The sequence below is a fragment of the Artemia sp. Qi Xiang Cuo genome, chromosome 15 (genome assembly GCF_049724085.1).
Source record: "Artemia sp. Qi Xiang Cuo chromosome 15, ASM4972408v1, whole genome shotgun sequence".
Taxonomy (NCBI): Eukaryota; Metazoa; Arthropoda; class Branchiopoda; order Anostraca; family Artemiidae; genus Artemia; species Artemia sp. Qi Xiang Cuo.
In genome coordinates, this window is record NC_142808.1 from 33,527,961 (window position 1) to 33,551,896 (window position 23,936).

General features: G+C 36.0%; 1 protein-coding gene across 2 annotated transcripts in view; it reads left to right on the top strand.

Moving 5' to 3' along the window:
* LOC148943588 (integrin alpha-PS4-like) overlaps positions 1–23,936 on the top strand; it is a 338,717-nt gene that overhangs the window by 136,369 nt on the left and 178,412 nt on the right. For both annotated transcript variants that reach the window (XM_089101816.1, XM_089101817.1), the window contains 2 exons: positions 7,061–7,161; positions 15,087–15,153. In XM_089101816.1, coding sequence (XP_088957942.1) covers positions 7,061–7,161; positions 15,087–15,153 — 168 coding nt within the window. The remainder of the gene's footprint in view (positions 1–7,060; positions 7,162–15,086; positions 15,154–23,936) is intronic.

Sequence of the window (23,936 nt, forward strand, 5' to 3'; positions counted from 1 at the left end):
CATTAAGAAAAAAACTTGTTCTGAAAAGATATAATAAAGCCTTTTGGAAAGAATTGCTTGATGTTTGGGTGTGCAAAAAAGTCGTAAAGTAAAGTTGCGGGGGAAAAGATAAGTGCTTCAACTTGTAAAATGGGTTTAGGAAGAAAATTACGTAAAGAACTTGTCCTGAAATGCCTTTGAAAAGTATGGCTTGATATCTGGGTATGCAAAAAGCCACAAAGTAAAGTTGTGGGGAAAAAGATGAGTACTTCAACTTGTAAAATTGGTTTAGGAAGGACATTACGTAAAGAACTTGCTCTGAAAAGATATAATAAAGCCTTTGAAAAGTATTGCTTGATCTTGGGGTGTGCAAAAAAGTCATAAAGTAAAGTTGTGGTGGAAAAGATGAGTACTTCAACTTATAAAATTGGTTTAAGAAGTATATTACGAAAAGAACTTGTTCTGGAATGCATTTGGAAAGTATTGATTGATGTTGGGGTGTTCCAAAAGTCGTTAATTAAAGGTATGGTGAAAAGGATGTGTACTTCAACTTGTAAAATTGGTTTAGGAGGGATATTAAGAAAAGAACTTGTTCTGAAATGCTTTTTGAAAAGTACTGCTTGGTGTTGAGGCATTCAAAAAGCTGTAAAGTAAAGTTGTGGTGGAAAAGATGAGTACTTCAACTTGTAAAATTGGTTTAGGAATGTCATTACGTAAAGAACTTGTTCTGAAAAGATATAATAAAACCCTTTGAAATGTGGGGGCCCTTCTCTGTCTCAAGTGCACAAAAAAAAGTATTAAAAAAAAGGGGAGGGGGCTCTTTGGGGGGGCGGGGCGGGGCGGGGGGGGGGCCTTTGGGGTCTGGAGGGCCCTTGGGGGGGGGAGGGGCGGGTGGTCCTTTGGGGGCCCGGGGGACCTTTGGGGGCCGGGGGCTTCCTTCGGGGTTGGAGTAGGGGGATCGTAGCCCTTTGGGGCTTGGGTAGAGGACCTCACAACACTGTTCAAATAGAACTTGTGTATTATAACGACCACAGAGTTTCACCCTCAAAACCTCTTCTAAAATCATCTTTTAAAATGTCTCTAACTGTTTTGCAGAAATAATTCCCTAAAATGTCTAAAACAATTCTCCTGGACGAACACCAAAGACATTAATAAACTTCGCCTGGAAACAATTCTCCTGGACGAACTCCAAAGACATTAATAAACTTCGCCCGGAGACAATTCTCCTTGGAAATACATCAAAGTCAGAAAAATCCTGTTTTTCCATTCTCACTGACAAAAACCATAAACAGGTGATGTGTCATGTGTCATGTGTCATGTGTCAGGTGTCAGGTGTCAAGTGTCATGTGTCATGTGTCATGTGTTATGTGTCAGGTGTCATGTGTCATGTGTCATGTGTCAGGTGTCATGTGTCATGTGTCATTTGTCAGGTGTCATGTGTCATGTGTAACCTATGCCCATATATGGAACCCCGTCATGAGTCCTAGATCAATTCACTTCCCCTTCGATTACGCAATCAATTTCTCAGAAAGTCATTTCCCCTAGGGACTCTATGCCCATATATGGTGCCCCATCACGAGCTCATGAGGTTAGGTTATGTTACGCAATCAATTTCTCGGAAACGTGTTCTCCCTGGGGATTCCATGCCCATATATCTCTTCCCCACCTTCCCCTTAGAAACAACAAATTAATTCCCCATTCTTGAATCAATAATTCCCCTTAGAAACAACAAATTAATTCCCCTTTCGTGAACCAATAATTCCCCTTAGAAACAACAAATTAATTCCCCTTTCGTGACAAATCAATCAACCTGGACATGATCTGTCAGACATTAATGAACTTGGCCCGGAAACAATTCTCCTGGAAGAACTCCAAAGACATTAATAAACTTCGCCCCGGAGACAATTCTCCTTGGAAATACATCAAAGACATTAATAAACTTTGCCCGGAGACATTTCTCGGAAACGTGTTCTCCCTGGGGATTCCATGCCCATATATGGTGCCCCGTCACGAGTCATTAGTTCAATACATTTCCCCCGCCCTTAATGCGCATGTGCAAACTTCACTCCTGAGTCAATACACTTGAAAACAACAAATAAATCGACTTTGAAAAAAGAGGTCATTGACCCGCTTCGATTACGCAATCAATTTCTCTGAAATCCATTTCCCCTAGGGAGTCTATGCCCATATATGGTGTTCGTACGGAGTTAGACTCAATTGTAGATGGCAGCAGTGGTGTCATCGTGAGAGTCAATAAGGGGGTTCTACTTAAGACTAAGATTAAGTGAAGGTGAAAAGGTTGTTTTCGCTCAGGAAATGTGAACTTGATTTTGGGAGGTTTTTTCTAATATTGCTGAAGAAGAGAAGCAGTTGTCTTTTCGAAACATCCGTTTTTTTTTTCTTCCAGTGTTTTCGTTGGCCTTAAAAAACCTCGTTTTCACTGTTCTCCCTTTTGTTTTATGCGAAAAGGTGATGTTGGGCAGTAACAAGAAGATCGATGAAGTGATTAGCTTCACCTACCTAAATAGTATCAAACAGTTCTTGGTAACGAACTGTAAGTAAGGAGCGATTGGCTGAATAGTAACCAAATTATATGAAAGAGTCTTGATAACAAGGGATATATCAAAAGATTGAGTTTTGACGCTTATGAAAAATATATAAATATTTTCAAGTTTACTATTAGGCCTACCTATCAAAAGTTACGAGCCTAAAAAAATTTGCCGAATTTTTGAAAAAGGGGAAAAACATCAAGTGATCTTAATGAAAATCATAAAACCAGATTTAACGTATCAGAGAATCCTAGTGTAAAGGTTTCAAGCTCTTATATACAAAAATCTGAAATTTTGCGCTTTAGCCAGTTTATTTTGTTTTTGTGTTTATTGTTTTTTCCTAGGGGTTTGTTTGTTCGTTTCGAACCAGTTATCCCAAAAGATCAGGTGAGGGCTCATTTTATCCGAAATCAAAACGGTCTAGTGCCCTTTTTAAGAGACCAAAATATTGGAGGGCAGCTAGCCCCCTTCCCACGCCCCTTTTTTCCCAAAGTTTTCCGATCAAAATTTGGAGATAGCCATTTTGTTCAGCATGGTTGAAACATCTAATAACTATGTCTCTGAGGATGACTTAACCCCCCAAAACCCCGGGGGAAGGGGTGCAAGCTATAAGCTTTGCGCATTGCTTGTATATAGCAGTGGTTAATGGGAAGTATTCAGATATTTTCAAGGGGGTTCTGGTGGGGGGGGGGGGGCTTACGCTGGAGGATCTTTCCATGGAGTAATTTTTCGTTGGAGGAAGGAATTTTCCATTATCTAGAAAACGATCAGAAATAAAAAACAATAAAAAAAAAAATTTCAAATGAAAGTAAGGAACAACATTAAAGCTTAAAACGAACAGAAGTTATTACGTATATGATGGGAAAAGCTGATTATTCTAATTAAACTGCCCTTCAGTTTCAGGAGTCATTCTTAAACCATTAGAAAAAAAAGTCAAACTTCAGCGCTAGGACAAAACAGAAAGCAGGTCGTCCTCCTCTGGGGTGGGAGGGCGTCATAAAGAAAGATTTGAAGGAAATGGAAACTTCCTGGGAGGGTGTAAAGAGCGAGGCTTTGAATAGGTTGAGATGAAGGAGGAGCGTAGGTAACTGTGTTGGCCTCAGGTGGCTTGGTGCTGCGGTGAGTTGTTAGTAGTAGTATTAGTAGTAGTAGGTTGAGATGATATGGCACATTCTACGGATGAAAGATATAAGATTGCCGAAGATTGTCCTTGTCTGCCAACCGTCTAGGGTCAAACAAAAAGTAGGTCATCCCTGAATGGGATGGGAAATGTCATAAGGAAGGATTTAAGGGAAACGAGAACTTCCAGGGAGGGCATAACGAGGGTAACTTTTAATGGATTGGGATTCAGGAGGAGTGTGCTTAGCTTTGTTGGCCTCAGGCGGCTTGGGTGCTGCAGCTAGTTGTTATTTGTAGTAGTAGCAATAGGATGCAAAAAAAAAAAAAAAAAAAAAAAACGCATTTACCAATAAAAGTGTCAAACGTTGGAAAGATTGTAAATCCAGCTTTCTATGCAAAGTACAAAAATTCGATCAGAATTTTAACGCCCATACTGCAGATGCAATAATTTTTATTTTTTGTATGGAATTTATAGTATTAAAAAAAAGAAAAATTAGCATAAATGCTTCTTTACGGTAAACATCCTAAATAATGAAACTTTCTTTCTTTTTATCAACTTTCTATACAAAGTTTAAGTACCAAGGCCAGATCCAGTATTTTTTTAGGGGGGGGGGGCGCAAAATAGGTTGATCCGAAAAACTTGTGTTAGGAGCAAGTTAAATTAACTCAAATTTGCGTTAATTAAGTATATTACACTACTTTAGACTACGTTAGGGGGACTCCCGCCCCCTCACCCCAGCCTGGATCCGCCACTGTACAGTACCTATCATATTTTTAGCGTTCGATATGTCGGCATTATAATGACGGTAAGGTTTTTTTTAGAACTTTTAAGGCTTTCAGAAAAAATCGTAGCAGAGATAGCTGAATTACAAGGTGCTTGTTAAGAATCCGGTACGTACGCGGCAATTGTATTGCGAACAGGTAGGCATCTTACCGGGTAATGCCTATATGCTGTATAAACAAAGAGTTTCTCACTATGGGAACTACATTTAAACTTTAGTTTTTTGGGGTTTAGGGGGAATAAAAGGTACCTAGGTTGGATTATGTCAGGCTACGTATTTAATACATTCTCTGCTGTACCCCCCCCCCCCTACTGTACAAATATGTAGCCCAATTTCGTTCATAAACTATTATATATCATCCAGTTTTGTTTTATTGCATTAGCAGTAACGAAACTTCACTTCTCGCGTACTTACCGGCTTCTTAACAAGTACCCATTAGGATAAACATCCTTAATAATATATATTTTTTTATAACGCAAAGCACCCAAATGTCCCAAACATGCTTAAAAATCCGTTCCCAAAAGGAAACATTTTCCCTTGGGTCTGCAAGTGATGCCATCTATTTTAGCAAATCATTTCTGTTTGTGATTTTGCTTAAGTCTGCCCTCTTATTTTTGTATTTTAAATTGACAAGATGAATGGTATAACATATTCCTCCTAAAATTCAATAGCTCTCTCATTGTTAAACAGATTGGAGGTTTTCTTTACTTCATTTTTAGTAGTGATATTCGAAAGTGGTCCTTCAATAAGAAAATCGACTTTTCAGTAAAAGAAGACTGAATTTTTTTTTTTTTGCGCTGATAAATACTCCCTGAACAGTTGCTAAATGTATGTTTTTTCAGTTTTTTTTCTTTTGACAAAGGTTCGTTCAGGAGCCATATCATTTTGAAAGTTTTGAAGGCTGACGGCTTGTTTGTTGTGGTAGAGACTGGAAAAAAGAAAACAAGATAATGGGTATGTTCAATAATGCGCTAAGGTCCGGTTTGCTGAAAAAAAACCTGATATCAAATATTAGACGTCTGGCCCTTTTTTCAAATCACTCACACCACTCTCCTCCACAGTCTCATTTCAAATTTTAAGTAAAATGGTATGCATATAATACCTTTTTATTATCTAGAATCATGGGAGGATTTTCAATTTGTATCTTCGAAGAGCCAAAACGGGCCAGTGGTCCTCCAATAACCCAACCTATTTGTACCACTGCGAATCTTTTTTTAGAAGGATTGGAGTGTTCTACCTTGCTTGGAGCGGAATTTTAAAATAATGCACTTCCGATGCAGACCTCCAATGCACTTCGGAGAGCCGAAGTGCATCCCTGGTCTCTCTAAAATCCCCGCTCCATCTCGCAAAAGCAAGGGTTTTCAGTTAATGTTAGTAGGAAGCCAAGGCCGTATCCAGGGGGGGGGGGGGGTTAGGGGGTTTGAACCCCCTCCCCCCCGAAATATTTGTCTGACTCGTAAAAACGTAACAGAAAAGGACATAAACAAATTTTGTATGCGTTTTTTGAGGATTTTTGTGTAAAACCTCCCCAAAAACTTTTGTTGGTGTAAACCCTCCTCCGAAAAAAAATCCTGGGTACGACCTTATAGGAAGCCCATGGCATCTCCAGTACCTTCCTGAAATATCTCAAAAATTGTCTTTTTTGCAGAATAGCAGTTATTTTGTACATTGTTAGAATTGGTATCATGCTAGGGTTTTGTCTATTGGGTTAGTAGAACAAAATCGGGTATTTTCTGGGGTGCAAACTGTGAGGTCCAATAGTAACTTGCAGGTGGAGAAGGAAAAGAGTTCGAAAAAGAGAAAATGAGAAGAAAAACAAAGAAAAAGAGAAAATCAGCGCTACCCATGCAAAAAAGTGATTTTCTTTGCTGATCAATGATGGAGGCTGTAAGTTTTTGATAGGATTTTCGGCAGTGAAAATTCCAATGGTGGACTTTTCATTTCAATTCGACGCATTTCGAAAAGCCAACAAAGTTGTTTTTTCGTAGCCAGATTTAACTTTTAAGACTGATCGAAAACAACAGTTACCATTCATAATAAGCAACAAATGGCAGTTTTTTCTCACTAGATATTTTATTAAAGCACTTTAAATTTTTGGTACCTTTGGCCATCGTTCGCTCTATACTATATTGCAGCTATCGCTACAACAATGATGAGAGACTTAGTAAGAAATTAACAATTTCCTATTTTCAAATTGAAAAAGGTGAAAATATACAAAATAATTGCTTTTTTGACTTAGCTCAGAATATAATTCTATTTTCATTTTCTTGGAAAATTTATCAAAACATATTTTTCTTTTACTCAGTTTTTCTTCCAAGTTCAACATCCCAAATGAACGTGTAAAGTATTTTTTCTATTTTTCGAAATTTTGACAAAATTTCAGGAGCATGAACAGCTTTACTATAATAAGGAAATATGAAAAAAAAATTAAATTTTCGTCATTCCATTTATTTCAAGGATTTTCAAATTATGTTAACGATGCTGAAAACCTTACCTGAATAGTAGCAGTTGCATAATAGCAAAAAAAGAAAAGAACGCAACTGCTACTGTTTGCAGTGTTTAACTCGCAGTTTTCTAGCTTCAAGTAAATTATAACAGTGACTTTGAGCTATTCAAAAGAGTTTCTTACAGATTTCAATTTTGTAAAGCATGATAGAAAGTACACAGGATCAGTCGATTTCTATGGGACCGGATATGCACAAATGGGAATATCGAGTCATGTTTTGAAGAAGGTGAGTAAAAATGCTATATTTATGCGGCGTTTACAAGCGTGTCTAGATAGAATTCCATGTCTAGACACGTGTCTAGCCAGAATTCAATGTCTAGGCAACGACCGTTCACAAGTAAAATTCGGTGTTTAGCTAAAACTACAAATTTAGTTTCAAATTGTCATTTCAAGCCAATCAAGAGAGCTTACGCGTACAAAACTTTCAAAATTGTAATCCCTATTTTTCCTGTCACAAGATAATGGATGAGATCAGCGAAACAATTGCCTTAGTGTGCTTCCCTATAATGTCTAGTGTTGCATATTCGCCTAACATGAAAAAAAAAACAATTAATGGGAAAACAAAAATTAAATTTCAGTTAAATATATAAACATCAATGATGAAAAAAGTGGAACTTGACACATTCTGATTGGCTGTCATCGAAAATCCTGGACACTGAGTTCTAGAGTCTAGAACTCAATGTCTAGCCAAGCGCCTTGGCTAGCGTGTCTAGCTAAGCGCCGAATTTTAATTGTGAACGGTCGTTGCCTAGACATTGAATTCTGGCTATACACGTGTCCAGACATGAGATTCTAGCTAGACCCGCTTGTGAACGCTGCTTTAGAGTCTGAATGCGAACAAAATAAGGCTTCTCAAAAGTAAAAATAAAGAGTAATATTAATATAGTACTTAGGGGTTAAAATACATAGTTCTGGCTTCTTGCTACCCCTGAAAGCTGTTGCTCTGCTTTAATGAGACTTTCAGGAATGAATCTAAGGCTTGGAAAACTTTTTTCCCCGTTCCTATTTCCGTGATTTTCTACGTCTTGAATAGTGGATTCTCTTGGATTAGAAAATTATTGTGTCGCATAAATGAAAATTTCAAGGATTGAACTACAGTCCATATTTAGGGTAATAGAAGGATATTTTTATGCTCTCATCCCACCCCTTCCTCACGTTTAAGGGCTGTAAGATTATTCGAAATGACCAATTACCTAAACTAACTTTCCAAGGCTTCCAGTTGAAGTGGAGTTCAAGCCAAACTTTATTTTTTTTTTCTCAGAGTGAATATAAGATACTTTATTTTTAATTATGGAAGAGGTATATGTAAGAACTTGAGAGCACCTTCTTGGGTCCTAGTATAGATCATTGATTTAATTCTGAAAATTTACTTGATTAAACCCAAGAACTTAGAGCTAATGAGCTTAGAGTTTTAAGATCTATTAGCTAGCGAGTTAGATATTTGAGTTTAGAGTCTATTTTCTTAATTTTACACTATCGTGTCGTTCGAAATCGTCATCAACTCTTCAAAGTGAATATATCGTAAGCAATGTTGTGATAAACAAGGGCATTAACAAATGACAATGAAAAAGTGAGATGAATAAAGTAAGAAAAATGTAATAAAGCAAAGCTGAAAACAATGACAATTACAGGAATCTGCTGATTCAAGAATCCATAGCATATCAATCGATAGTCTTGGTTTTATAGACAATTTTTTACATTAATTCACAACTACACTTGTTTTAGGTTTTGGAATGGGTCGCAGTAACACTGAGGCTTACACTTGGCTCCTATACCATTACCATACCATTTACCTATACCTCCTATACCTACCCATTTACGACTTGTAGGATATCTTCTTGTAGCCTAAAGAAAACAGTCATTTAGAAAACCTCACACTTCGAATGTCCCTAAACTTCCGCTATTCAGTCCTGCCCTCAGGATACCAAACTGGGTGCTAGGTTTGGGAAGGGGTATCCCACTAGAAAACTGAACGGGTGTCTGAACTGACTTAATCGTTAGAGCCTTATCCTATAAATCTTTTATTCAGGAGAATCGTAGCACCAACGTAAGAGAAGTTACTCGCCTAAAGCAAATATCGCAGCAAAATCACAACCTAGATTAGAAAATTATGTTTATACACAATAACTTGAAAAAGACTTACTATTACCTTCAATGTATAAACATGGACAAAAGACAAAGAGCAAAAACAAAAGCACACAACCTCTACATGGGCATATGCCTTTGTTATTCAAGCCAATTCAATGGTCGTCGGAACATGCTATATCTGTATGATTCCACACATGACCATTTAGAGAAACTTACTGAAAGACCTAGCAATGGTGCCTGGACTGGTGGATGACTCATCTATCTGTCTTAATTAGCTGACTTATTCATATAAGAAGTAAAAATATTATCTTGAAAAATGGGAAGGTTGAGTTTAGAGAGAAGTAATAAAACAGAAGAAATTAATATTTATCTAATTCTCGGAGCCAGGGGACCAAAAAACCTCATAAGAAAACGTATTTCGAGGGTTATCGAGGACAGATAACTGTAATCTCTTGAAATTCTTATAATAAAATCCTGCATTACTTTCGAGGTGTTGTTTATTTTTACTCTCATTTTTGTTGTTGTTGTTATTCTATCTGGAATTTTCTTTTCTTCATCAAGATTATTTATCTTATAAGAAGCAAATTGTTTCTTTTTTTTTGTTTTTCGTTCCTGGAAAGTCAAAACAACTTTATTGCAAACAAAAGTTACAAAATGGAATCCTTAGCTTCTACTAGGTCACACGGACATTAAAACTTTCAGAACATTCAAGATTAAGCTTAACTACTGTGGGTTCTACAAATTTTTAATTGAACATACAAGTTTCCCCGCGAGGTGCACGACGTGGTTATAAGTGCATATTCTTTGAAATAGCGTCTATTGGAATAGATCTAAAAAATAAAATAAACTTAAAATCCTGGAATTTTACAATCCCGAAATTTAAAATCCTTGTAGATACGGATATGATTCACTTTAATTTCATGGACCATGGAACGCAATTGAATCAGCCAATGTTCTGACCTTATCCATATTTATAATGTTCATTCTATCGTAAGATTTTACTTTAAGGTGACACTGGAAGTAAATCATGCGGATGTAGATGTGGACCGCCACTTAACTTACGCTTGTTGCACCATCTACAAAAATCTAATCTGCATTTACGTTTTCTAGTTTAAGCACTTATTCTCCGTGATTTAAAGTTCAATTTTTTATCAAAACCAAATAACCTTAAATTAGGGCTCATAAACTTTAAATCACAGGATGTAACCTTGAATCTGTGAAGTGATTGCAGCCTCAATTCTATGAAACGTAGGAACTTGTGTGATTTAACGCAAGTGTTTTGTTATTGCTTATATTTATGTTTGTATTGTTGACTGATTGAATTTTATCCCTGACTTAAGAATAAGTTGAAACTTATTTTGGCATCCAAACTTTATTAATAATATTCATAAATCGAAGAAAAATGTAAATTGAAACAATGGAATCGCAGCTTGACCTGTGTGTACTCTTTTTAATAAATAAAACCACATGCATCAAGTTTCGTTGTCCCAAATAATCCGGGTGCCACGCTTTACTATCTTGCTTATTTCAAGAAGGCGGTACAACGGATTGGGGTTTTTATTAAAAATACACAAACATATAGCGTAAAGAACACAGATACCGAAAACGAACATAGCACTTTCAAGTAGGAAGGAGGAGTCCATCAAAAAATTGCAAATTAGATCTGAACTTCAGTTTTTCAGAGAAGTGCTATTTAGTAAGCAAAAGCCGCAAAAACAGAAGTAATTTCCCGGTATCCTTTGTGTTATTTTGACTGCTGTTGTTTTAGTATCAAGACCGAATCAAGAGAACAGACTGAATTGAATAGTATGTTTATTTCTTAGGTATCTTATCAGGTCCTATATTCCAAATTAACCAAATTGCGAGCAGACATATTATTGACAGATGCAATTGTTGGTAATTTGGTGGTAGTGCCCGATGATGCAAATATTGTTGGTAAATGTTTACCAAATCATATTATTGAATTACGAATAAAGTGAATATACCACTCGATGCCTTTTTTTGCTCTTTCCAAATATAATAATCAATTAATTTAACCCCCAGCCCTATATACCAATTCAGGGTATATATTTGCACATTAGAGGGGTGGGGGTAAAGTTTAAACTAAACTCCTATTTAAATCAGAAATAAAATTTGCCCCCCCCTAATGTGCATATACATACCCTGAGTTGGTATATATAGGGGTGGGGGTAAAATTCATTTCCGACAAAAATGATTATCATATTTGGAAAGAGCATAAAAAAGGCATCGAGTGGTATATTCACTTTATTCGTCTGTCAATAATATGATTTGGTAAAAATTTACCATATTTTTTAGCTAAGCTTTGATACATTACATTTTTTAAGATATAGTAGGTGTAATACACAGGTACTAATTACTACACAGGTAGTAATTATTTAGAGCTATACAAAGGATGGTATTGTTTAGTGTGGATGTTGCTAGATGGCTTCCTTGATTTTTTTTTTCATGGACCTTAGAGTTTCCAGTCTTAATTCTCTTGGCCACTATCTATCTGCCAACTAAATTGCTATATGTGATATTCAACAAATTCAGAATGTAATCCTGTAAGGGCTCTCTGTATCCTAATGAAAATCCATTCTCACAGGGACAGGTCTGGGAAGCTTGAATGGACAGTCCTTAGGGACAACGAACTCCTACTGCAAACTAATGGCGGATGATGGGAGCAGCAGCATCCCGGGGGTGGAGAGGGGTGTGCTATTCCTTAATTTTTGACCATTTAATAAATATTTCGTCAAATTGTTTTAAATTTTTGTCCATTCCCAAATTTGGCGATTTAGCGTGTTGATTTGGTTCCTGTTAATAGCCAAATTTGGTAGATCCTGTAGTTCCATCAAATTTGGTTGTGATTTAACATGTTTCTTTGGCTAATCATATTGTTAGTATCAGGCTAATATGATCCTGTGAAATGACAAAAACAGTATGAAAAAGAAAATTCCAAGAGAAAAAGATACCTTTTAGTGCTAAATTATAAAATTCTGCTGCTTCGTGGCATACTGACATTTGCTTTTAGTCACTTAAAAGACGGAAATGACAGCTCTGAAATCTTGTTTTCTTTTTTGTCAAAATTCTAATGAGTCGGACAGAATCGGATTTATAACAACCATTAAAAACACACTACAATTGTGAAAAAAATTCGAATCGTTTAGTTATCACGATAAATTTTAGTATGATAATACTTTTGACGGTAGGCCATAGAAGATATTTTTATTTACTAATAATACAAAACACCTTACCGTATTTTCCAAGACGGAGGGGGAACTTTGGACAAATTTCAAAATTTATTGCTACTCCCATTCTTCTCCCTCCTGTTTGCAGTTACGTTTATACCTGTAGGTATATATGTTAACAACACATAAGGGTAGTAAGTTCAAACCATTTTAGCGTGTTTTATGGCAACATGTTTGACATGTATCTATCAAACAGTTCGTGGTAACGAACTGTAAGTAAGGAGCGACCCTACTCAATAGTACCAAAACTCTGAAAAACGGAAGTTTGATACCAATAGATACATCAGACGAATCAGATTTTTATGCTGATTTCCAATATATAAGTTTCATCAAGCTTAGTTTTACTCATTTAAAGTTACGCGCCTGAGAAAATTTGCCTTATTTTCGAAAAAAGGGGGAAACAACTCCTAAAAGTCATAGAATTCTAATAAAAATCACACCATCAGATTCAGCGCATCAGAGAACCCTACTATAGAAGTTTCGAGCTCCTATCTGCAAAAAATGTAGAGTTTTGTATTTTTGGCCAGAAGAAAGATCACGGATGCGTGCATATTTTCATTTTATTTATTTTTTTCCCCATGGGTGATCGTATCAATCCAGTAGTCCTAGAATATCGTGAGAGGGCTCATTCGAACGGAAATTAAAAGTTCTAGTGCAGTTTTTAAGTGACCAAAAAAATTGGAGGGCAACTTGGCCCCCTCCCACACTCATTTTTTTCCCGAAGTCACCCAATTAAAATTTTGAGAAAGTCATTTTGTTCAGCATGGTCAAAAGTCTTGTAAATATGTCTTTGAGGATGACTTAATCCCCCACAGTTTACGGGGGAAGGGCTGCAAGTTAGAAACTTACATATAGTATTACATATAGGCCATTATTTACATATAGTATTGGTTATTGGGAAGTATACAGGTGTTTTCAGGAGGAATTTTTTCTAGTCGGGGGTCGGGGTCGGAGTAGGGGCTACGGGGGAAGATCTTTCCATGGAGGATATTTCTTCGGGGGAAGGTACATTTCCATGAAGGGGGCGCCAGATTTCCCAGCATTTTTAAAAAAACGATCAGAAATTAAATAAAAAACAAGTTTTTTTCAACTGAAAATAAGGAGCAACATTAAAACTTAAAACGAACAGAAATTATTACGTATATGATTCGCCCCTAGTCAATACATCGCTATTTACGCTAACGTTTTTTAGTACTTTCAAGAGAGCTAAATATTCTAATTAACCGGCCTTTGTGATTCAGGGGTTTGTGATTCGAACAAAATTCAAACTTTAGCGGAAAGAGCGAGGTATTGACTAGGGAGAGAACTCCCTAATATACGTAATAAAAACATACAAATATAAAAATTTGCTGCGTAAGTTAAATCGTAAGTTACTTCAGAACCGAATTTCGAGAAAACCATTTAAACAAAAAAAGGAAAATTAAAATGCAAATTTCGTTTTAATTATTCATTTGCGATGAGCCTAAATTAAATCTGTATTAATTCAAGAACGTTCAGAAATTAACTAAAAAAACAATTTTTTTAACTGAAAGTAAAGAGCGACATTAAAACTTAAACCAAACAGAAATTATTTCTAATGTGAAAGGGGCTGTCCCCTCCTCAACGCCTCGTTCTTTACGCTAAAGTTTGACTCTGTCTCACAACTTTATTTTTTAAAACAATAAGAAACTTTAGTGTAAAGAGCGAGGCGTTGAGGAGGGGACAGCCCCTTTCATATACGGAATAATTTCTGTTCGTTTTAAGTTTAATGTCGCTCCTTACTTTCAATTAAAAAAACTTGTTTTTTTAGTTAATCAACAAGCGAAATGACATCATTTTTATACAATCCTAAAAAAGGCTTATGCCCGATTTGCCTCTCACCCAGACTATCTGTCTTGGTTTTTTCTCCAATTAGCCATGGCTTGATGCCAGTAACTTGATTTTAATTCAAATCAGTATTAATGATGTCATTTAACTAGTTGATACATAGTCTATCATCCATTCATCCATCCTAGGAGAGAACTAAGGTAGATAGTAAAGTAGTTTAACAATGTGTAATTTAAAGTTAATTCAAAGCTAGTTTAAGTTAGTAAGGCGATAAATAGAGCCAAGCCGAAGCCAAGAGTCATCACATAGAACTGGTCAGAGTAGCTTTTGTAGAAGTTAATGCCTCGTCTTGATTGACAGCAATTACCCTGCAAGGAGCATTTTTTGTTGGCGGATCATTTTTTATCAGGCGGCTACGATTGGACAATCAATATAACTGGACAGCCTTCAAATATTATAAGACGACTCTGAGTAGCTGTCTAGTCGAAGCCGGCCTGGGAGCTGGCAGGGTGAATGATGTCAATCATGACCAGGCCTTATAGAAGGATTATCCGGCAACAACTTGATCAGAAATTTTTTTAAGCATATAGAAGAATGCAGAGATGAATAGATGAAACTAGGGTCGGGGCATCAATAAAGAGGCTCATGGTATTTTCTAATTTGAGAACATTTACGAATCTTGAGCGGTGAATTTCTGTATATGTGAAGGAGGTCTCATTCAACAACATTTACGGTACTATACCGTTTAAGTCTAGGTGAAAGTATGAACATCGGGCTGTTTTGAGTTATTTATAGTATTTTCTGACAACACTCAGAGCTGACACCTAAACATGGAGAGGGGAAGGAGGGGGTTAAGTAGGAAACCTACAGCAAATGACTTGAAACTCATTAAAAACAAATAGAAAATATGTTGAGATTTTGGGAGGGTAGACCATCTGAAATCTCCCCTCACCTGTGTTCATGCCTGGGTCACAGTGTGGTAACTAATATCAATGGTTTTTTTTTCTAGGGAAGAGATTCCAAATCTTCAGAAGTTGAAGCTATCCTTGGGGCTCCAGGCATTGACAACTGGTCAGGTGAGTAGTTAATTTTTAACTTGAGTATCCAAGTATTTTTATAATAAGTAACAAATGAGTATCCTAAAATAAAGTATGTAATAAAACAAGTATCTAAAAATAAGTATCCTAAGTCTGATGTCTTAAAGCAACCTATACATTAAAAAGAATTTTCTCATTAAAAAGAATTTTTTCATCATCAATACAAATTGAGAATTTTCTAAATTTTTGTACCTTTTTCGCTGATTTTAAATACTCAATATTTAATAACTTTAGTCTTACAATTAAATAGTTTTAGGTTGCTACCCGGACTTCAGCCCCCTCCCCTTGCCCAAAGGCTTAATTCTACTCGCTAAAAAGGTACAAAAATAAATATATACAAATTGGTATGCGTTTTGTAATTGAAACACCCCCAAGTAAATCATAACATGAGTAGTATCGGGTTAATTACTCCGATGACAGCCCTATCCCTTTTCCCTTGGAGCTCTCTGACGTCACAACTCCCCTATCAGAATTCCCATGACAGCCCTGACCAAATTCCCATGACAGCCCTGGTAAAATTCCCATGACAACCCCTGCCAAGATTCCCACCCCTGGCAAGAGTCCTGGGTGTTTCAATGCAATTACGTGGAATGTGGTCGGGATATTAGACAAGTTCAAATAATAAGGAAAATTAGCAAGGAGAATGGAACTCGTAACCCATTGCACCTGAGCAATGCGATCAGCTGTTTCTAGCGGAGCCCTCTGATTTCACGGCATTCGTAGGGAAAATAGCATTGGATTCCAACCGGAGCCCTCTGACGTCAGGTGACACATCTCTGTGTATTTCAAATGCATGTTACGTTACGTGACACACCCCTGAGTATTTCTATGAGAGCCCTGTTTCCAGGTGACAGAATTCCATGTTGTTTTTCCCGTATAGATGTCTAGACGGCTTTCCTGGAATCCAGGTGTTTTTACTCCCTCTGTTGTTTTTCTATTAAAAACCTTAGACGGCCATTTTATAGGAAAATCTTGTCTAAACATGTTTCCAGGCGGTAGAAGCCATTTTTTTTTATCATGAGTCAGTTTCTTTTTGGAAGTGAGATAATCAACATCAAAATGGATGCTTATACATTATTGAATATTGAAAGTGTTGATGAAGTGGAACATAGAGTGCCTAAAGTAGTGGTGGAAATTGCAAGGGGTTCCCGACTAACCCTAGAATGGGACAAGATGTATGCAAGGTATGTTATATCATTAAGCAAATTCAAGTCGGAAGAACAATTGTGTTTTGCGGCTAAGGTGAATATAGTGCATATACAGAGACTATAAGACGGATTAAATGCCCTAGAAATATATTGAAGAGAACAATTTATAGAAAAAGGTTAGTCTGTACTTGGCAGTAAGAATGTTAAAATGGATAGATTTGAGAACCAGAATATCTTACGTAATTGAAAAATGTTTAGAAAATAGGAAGAATGTTAAATTTTAGATGACGACTTCCTGGAATTATCTCTTCAAAGAAAAATATTTCCTCGAGAAATGCTTAACGATATAATTGGAACCGATTCCCCATCTTTGGACTATTGTATGAAACTTTGTCGTCGTGATCCCCAAGCTTTTACTCAATTTATAGATATATTAATTGAGACAAAACAAAATGATATTGTGGTTCTGCTCTTATCCACTACTTAAACGGCCATTTTGTACGAAATCATGTCTAAACATTGTTGGTGGCGCCCCTAGGAGACATTTTTATTTACCCCGAGTCAGTTTCTTTTTGGAAGTGAGACAGTTAACATCGAAAAATGTTTTACACATGCCCATTATGCTTGTATACATTGGGTAGCTGGTTATCCTGTGAGAATTGAGGTTTTGCTGATGACTATAATGAAAAGTGTAAATTATGCAATCCGTGTAAATTGCATAGAGGATATGCTGTGCAAATTAAAGGCTGTAATTCCTGTCTGGAAGTGATTTGTGACTCTCATAGTAGAGGATTCTAATGTTCCAACTATCACTATGATAAATGCGATCGATGAGAAAATACTTACCCTGGCATGATTGCAAAAAACCCTAAACTTGAGTTCAGTTTATGTTAAAAGCCTGGTATCGTCGTCGTTTTGAATTGTCTCGGGAAGAAGAACTTGGTCTACGCTTCAGTTACTCGAATAATAAAAGAATCTGGTTTTTAAGACATCGCAGTGAAGATACTGGCTACTTTGATTATAAACCTACAGACTTTTATTTGGCTTTTGCAGAAAGTGAGATGAGAATTTTGTATGTGATATTGCTTCAAATAAGAAAACTGAAACACGCGAATTTTAGAATATGAATCAGAGTAGTACTATTGACTTTACAAAAAGATTTAATAAAAATGAAGTTACACTATATTGTAGAAAATGTGACGCTGACTATGCATGTCAAGATGAATGCAAGCTGAATCCTGATGAGCTGTTACCCCTTATCTTTTCTGATAATTACCTGTACGTAGAAGAAGAAATCTGAGAAAAGGACAGTGTTTTGTGTATATACAAATTTCATTATTAAACAAATTTACATACATTTTTAAGGCATTTCACTTTTAGAGCACCGAAATTTATATTAAAGAGGTAGTAAAGAGTATTTTCAACTAGAAAGTCATTCAATCTGGGATTGTCGCCATAAATATAGTCCATGTTAGTATGTCCACGACTTCGAAAAATAAATAGACTTCGAAAAATAAATATAATAGGGCGTGAAAACCACAGCTTTTCGTTGATAGATCTTGTACCCACTTCCGATTTTGAATAATAGATTTTCTACTCTGCTCAAAAAAATTTTTAATGTGAGGTGTGTAGAATGTATACAGTAGGCCAATTGGATCAAAACATTTTATATTGCATCTTGTTTGAAAGATGCATAACAAATGCCCCGTCTTTACCGTTGATTGACTGATATTAACAATGATAAGGGTATTGCCAACACGTTGAATATGCTCCAGGGAATATGAAAGTATGCAATAGGATTAATATTTCGACATGTAGGGGTCCATATTGAATATTCTGATTGTTTGATTCGTGTTCATGGTAACAAGTCTAATAAAACACTGCCGTCAGAGGTAATTTTCCAATAGATTTCAAATTGATTTAGGGAGACTAATGTAATTCTTTCCTCCAAGGGCTCGGCAAAATTACACTCTAAATGTGCATTACCCGTTTGGAGAATACTCACATCTTGAGTACCGGACAAATTCAATATGATAATGCCGTGAGTTTTCGCAAATATTTCTTCAGTTATACCATTTTCGAATAATTGAGAATCTCGATCTAGGTATTGCGTTATCAATTCATATAGGGTATTGTAGGATTTATCAAAGGATAAGTTGTAGAAAGGAATTCCATTTGCTTTACATACAAGCGATGAAAGTCCAAACAGTTCAAATTTATGCGGTGAATTTGTCCATGAACCAACAGCGCTAGCACTTTTTATAAAAGCGAATACCAATTTTGAAGGAATTTCGCCATTGATAAATGATGAATCGGTATTGGTACGTGTACCCGTAGCAATATGACGTTGATTCGAAATTTATGAGGCACGAGCAATTTGATATTATTTCCAGCAGCTCTTAATTTTTCAATTGTCAAAGAAATAGAACACATGACTTGTTGTGGTCGTACATGGAGCATTGCCGACGTCAGAGAATCTGTTTCATCGGGTGCAATGCCCAGTACTTTTCGGAAAATAAAACTGAACGGTGCAAGTAGTAGCTTTATTTCAATCTTTACATTGGGAAGCAACCATTGAGGTGTATCAAATACCTCATGATTTAGTTCACCAAATATATGTAAATCTTTAGTTGTCGCATCTCTAACAATATTATTGATGTCAGTATCTATTTTATATTCATAACCCAGAGCATGTCCTCACAACAGCTTATAATACATTGGAGTGATCAACATGAATTGTATATAACTTGCATAATTTGAAAGATTATTGCTGGTGTTCGCCAATGTTCCATTTATGTAGACACTTATTTGTCGAAATAAATTGTGTAGTACGCAATTTTCGTAGAATAACCTCTCGGCTGCACTTGGTTTTTCATTGTTAGATTTTTACCAATGACTTTTAAATCAATAAATGTCGAAGTGAAATCTATGAAGTAGTCTTCATTGGAATAAATTTTAAAATGGAAATTTTCAGAGACCGGATGTTGCGCATAAAATTGTTCATAATATCCATGTTTTACACTGAAATCTACATTTCCACATTGATAGATTTAGAGATGAGGGACTGAAGGTTGAGAATCTTTTTGTGTTAGATATACCACTGTCTAAGAAAAGAAATCCTTTTTGGATCGTTTTACTCTCTTTTTCTTTGATGCTTTACGATTCCGGGCTGAGTTGAGACTAATAAATGATGAGGTCTTTCGCACCCTTTTTAAACTTTTTCCGAGTTGTTTCAATCACTAACCAAGGGATTGGGCGCTCGACCTGAGATACACTATCTTGAATATCCTTCCCAGAGCCCCAATCACATAATATAGAGGGCGAAAAACCCGCCGCAACCGGTGCAATATTTTTTTTAGCGAGGGGTAGTGCAGAAAGACGCAGGTTAGAAAAATAATAGCTGAGACTGTCATAGGAAATTGAAAAACAATCTTTATAATAGTCCATTCAACAAGCCAATTGTCAGTGATTCATGGGTACAAGGATTGCAATCAAAATCACGACGAACAAAATGATTTCTATCAGCTATCTCACTGAATGGGTCGAAAATGACATGCAACTACAACCAAACCTTTTGTTATTGCCAGAGGATTACCCTATTCATTTCTTGATTCTAACTGACAGAGCTCCAAATACGAAGTTTTGACTGGAATGTATTGAAGGTGCATTATATTATATTGATGAATATGGTCATTAGAGGTTTTTCGTTCAAGAACAGGTAGGAGGCGAAAATTGGTATTACCGCTCTTGATCTCTCGACAAAGGATGCGTAAATAAATATAGAATCGTCTGATGAGAAGTCAAGTGGGTACTCTGCGGAAATCGCACGATCTATGCCACTAGCGCTTCCAGCACTTTTACCATTGATTATATTATGTTTAAAATCAAGAACTTAACGTAAATTCTCATTGAGAATAATCTTTTCATTGTCAATGGGTGAACTATTATAGATTTGGCCCTCTTCCTGTGAGCAGTTGAATTCAAAGGCACCATTTTTACGATATGAAATTTTTTGTTAATAGTACGACATAAATCATTCATGCTTCCGAACTCCTTATATGATAATGTGACGCTGGGGTATTCATATGAATTGATCTTTTCGATTACATGTTGATCGTTGACAATCGGCCAATCATGTGATCTAATTTTTATATCATATGTACGATCCTTTCTTAGGATAGCATATCTACTTTTGAGAATACAATCTACAGGAGCAACTTTATACCTTCCCTCAAATTTAATGGCAGAGGAGAGTTTTGTCCAAAAATCGCTCGTTTTATTCAAATCGTCATACAGATAAACAGAAACATTTGACATGAATGTCACATAAAACCTTTAGACATTATGAACGACTGAAGTGAGTATCAACGAATCAAAACCAAAGTTGTATCATTGCTAGCAAACAAGCAACTGTCACTTCACCTTATGAGTACCAGTCTTTAATACTTTTTTAATTTGATAGATTTCACTCTTTCCAACTTTTTTAAGTTCATAGTCATAAAAACCGCCAAGAATCTCTTCATCTTTCATATCCCGAAGCCGATACGTTATAGGTTTAGTTTTGACACTTTAGAAAGATCAGTGCTCCACAAGTAATACCCCTTTTCAAAATATTTCTTGTACGGTTGATTCGGACGGTATCACCAACATTAAATTTTTCCCTCCCTATCTTTTCATTAGAATATTGTTTAAAGAAATGTTTACTGTCACTATAATGAACTTCGAAAGGGCTAGCATTGAACAAGGGTCGATGAGGGCGTTGATTATAAATCAACATAATTTTATTTGAATCTTGAATAAATGCAGCAGTATTTCTCAATACACAATACCTTGAAATTAAAAGTCGAATTGTTCGTATCAAACGTTCAGCCAATGCTGCCTTTATGGGACTATGACCATGATAGAGTATTGTATTATATTTCAATAGAACCCTTTTTACATGTGGATAACAAATTCACTTCCACGGTCTGTCTGAATTTTTTTATACGAATCTTGTTCAAAGATTTATTCAAGAGCTTTAGCAATTTCATTGCCTCTCTTTGACTGCAGTGGAACTGCATATGCATACCGACTAAAAACACTTCTTGCAAGTAAAATATACTTGCAGGGTTTATTAAAATGTCTTTGAATTGTTTCTAAAGTCAAAAAATCTGCTTGTAATATATGCAAAGGGTAGAAGGCTTTAGTTTTTGATAGTCACGCCCCCTAGTCCTATGATTTCGAAGAAGAGTATAACTTGTTTTCTTCTGTAGATACTCCTTGTGTAGCTTCTTTCTTATTCCGGTAACCTCAGCAAGTGTAGAGGGAGAACTTAAACTTCCTGGTTCTACAATATAACTACTTTCAAAACTTGATCCATTTTGAATGTTATCGTCCACTACCCTTTTGCGTACTGAGCGATGTGGAAAGACGCGTTCGTTTAATACCCTTGCCGGGACCACTCGGCGTGCTATTCAATGAAATATCTCGGTATATTTATTCAAATTCCCTTAATCGTTTTAAAGCCTGTTTATTCCCAATAAGACTTTTGAGATAACTTCACGACTTTCAAAATTTATATAAATGACTATCAAAGTGCAAATTATGTTCTAGCCTTGGGAAGGTATAGGGGTTTTGAGCCCAACTTATGTTAGTTTCTGCTCGTTTTGAGTTTGACTCGGTTATTTATTCTAATTACTGTTCGTTTTGGGTTTCATTTATTTACCGATGCTGATTTGTGGTAGTTTAACGTCTTGATACGTTATTTTATTTTATTTTCGCTAATTTTTGGTTTAATGGATTTCTTTACTTCTCTTTGAAAAACTCATTTCGTGGAAAAAATTTTTTAAATTAATTTCTGTTCGTTTTATATTGACATAGTCTTTTCAGCGAAATAGAAAATAATACTTTAAATCGTTTTTTTAAGGCTTTATAGTTTGGCCTGCTATTCCAATGCTGAAGAAACATTTTCAGCAATTTTTAACAACATACACCCTTTTAAAAATCTGGACACAAATAATAATGTTTAATTTCTTTTCATACCTCGTCTAGTTGACCTGAAAAAGTTTGAACATAATACCCTCAGTCGTTCTTGGGATACAGCTGAGATGCCTTATTGGGAATTAGCAGTAACACAATGCATTTAGGATTTAATCTTAAGGCAACATTAGTTTTTAAACATAAAGGCAAATGGGAAATTGGGCATGGGAGGTGGATTAGCTGCCCTCAAATCACTTTCGACTATTTAAAAGGCCATCAACCCTTTCTATTTTCAATCGAATATGCCCTTTTCGAAGTTCCTACGATAACTCCTTCAATATGAAGTGCTCTGGTCTAAACAACAACAACAACAAAAAAAATATATTACATCCACATCGATCATTACTATCAAAATTTCAAGCCGTCCAATCACTTTCGACTATTAAAAAGGACACTAGGCCTTTTGATTTCCAATCGAATGAGTCCTTTTTGATTTTCTACGACAAAGATTTCTATAAACACCTTATATACCCCCCAGGGCATAAATTACGACCCTTACCCTAAGGGCTGTGAGGGGGTTGTCATTCTCTAAGACATAATTTCCAGAACTTTCAACTATGTTAAACGAAATGGCTATCTCAAAATTTTGATTGGATATGTTTGGGAAAATGGTGGTCGTGAGAGGGGCGTTAGTCACTCTCCCATCACTTTCAACTATTAAAAAATGCACAAACCCTTTCAATTTCCAATAAAATGAGCCCTTTTGAAGTTTCTACGACAAAGCTTTCAATAAAAACCTTATATGCCCACAGGGCATAATTTACAACCCTTGCCCTCAGGACTGGGGTTGTCATCCTCAAAGACCTAATTTCCAGAACGTTCTACTACGTTGAACAAAATGGTTATTTGTTGAACAAAACTAAAAAGGGAACTAGCCCTCTAAATTTCCAATTGAATGAGCCACTTTTGAAGTTTTTACGACAACTCTATCTACAAAAACCTTATATGCTCCCAGGGCATAACTTACAACCTTTGGTCTGGGGGCTCTGGGGGGTTTGTTATCCTAAAATACGTAAGTTCCAGAACTTTCAACTACGTTGAAAAAAAGGGTTATATCTAAACTTTGATTGAATGTATTTCGGGAAATGGTGGGCTTGGGAGGGGGGTTAATTATTCTCTACTCACTTTCGACTATTAAAAAGGGCAATTTCAATTTTCAAACAAATGAGCCCTTTTTGAAATTTATGCAACAACTTTCTATATATACCTTATACACCCCCAGGGCATAACTTACAACCCTTGCACTGATGGCTCTGAGGGGGCTATCATCCTAATCAATCAATCAATCAATCAATTTATTAATACTAAAAAAAAACAATACAATTACAAACTTAAAATTTAAACACGCCCAAGAAGCTAAGCTTGTAAAGGGCCAACAAAACAAATAAGACACTATTATAAAGCACTAGAAAAAAAAAAAAAAAAAAAAAAAATTAGATAAGAGACATTTTTGAAAATAGGAGAAATAATATAAGAAAATAGGATAATTATTTGAAATATATTGAATGAAAAAAAAAAGAAGACATAAATGTGGATAGAATGCAAAAAATGAAGAGAAAAGGGGGAAAATACTATACTGGAAATACCCAGCGAGAA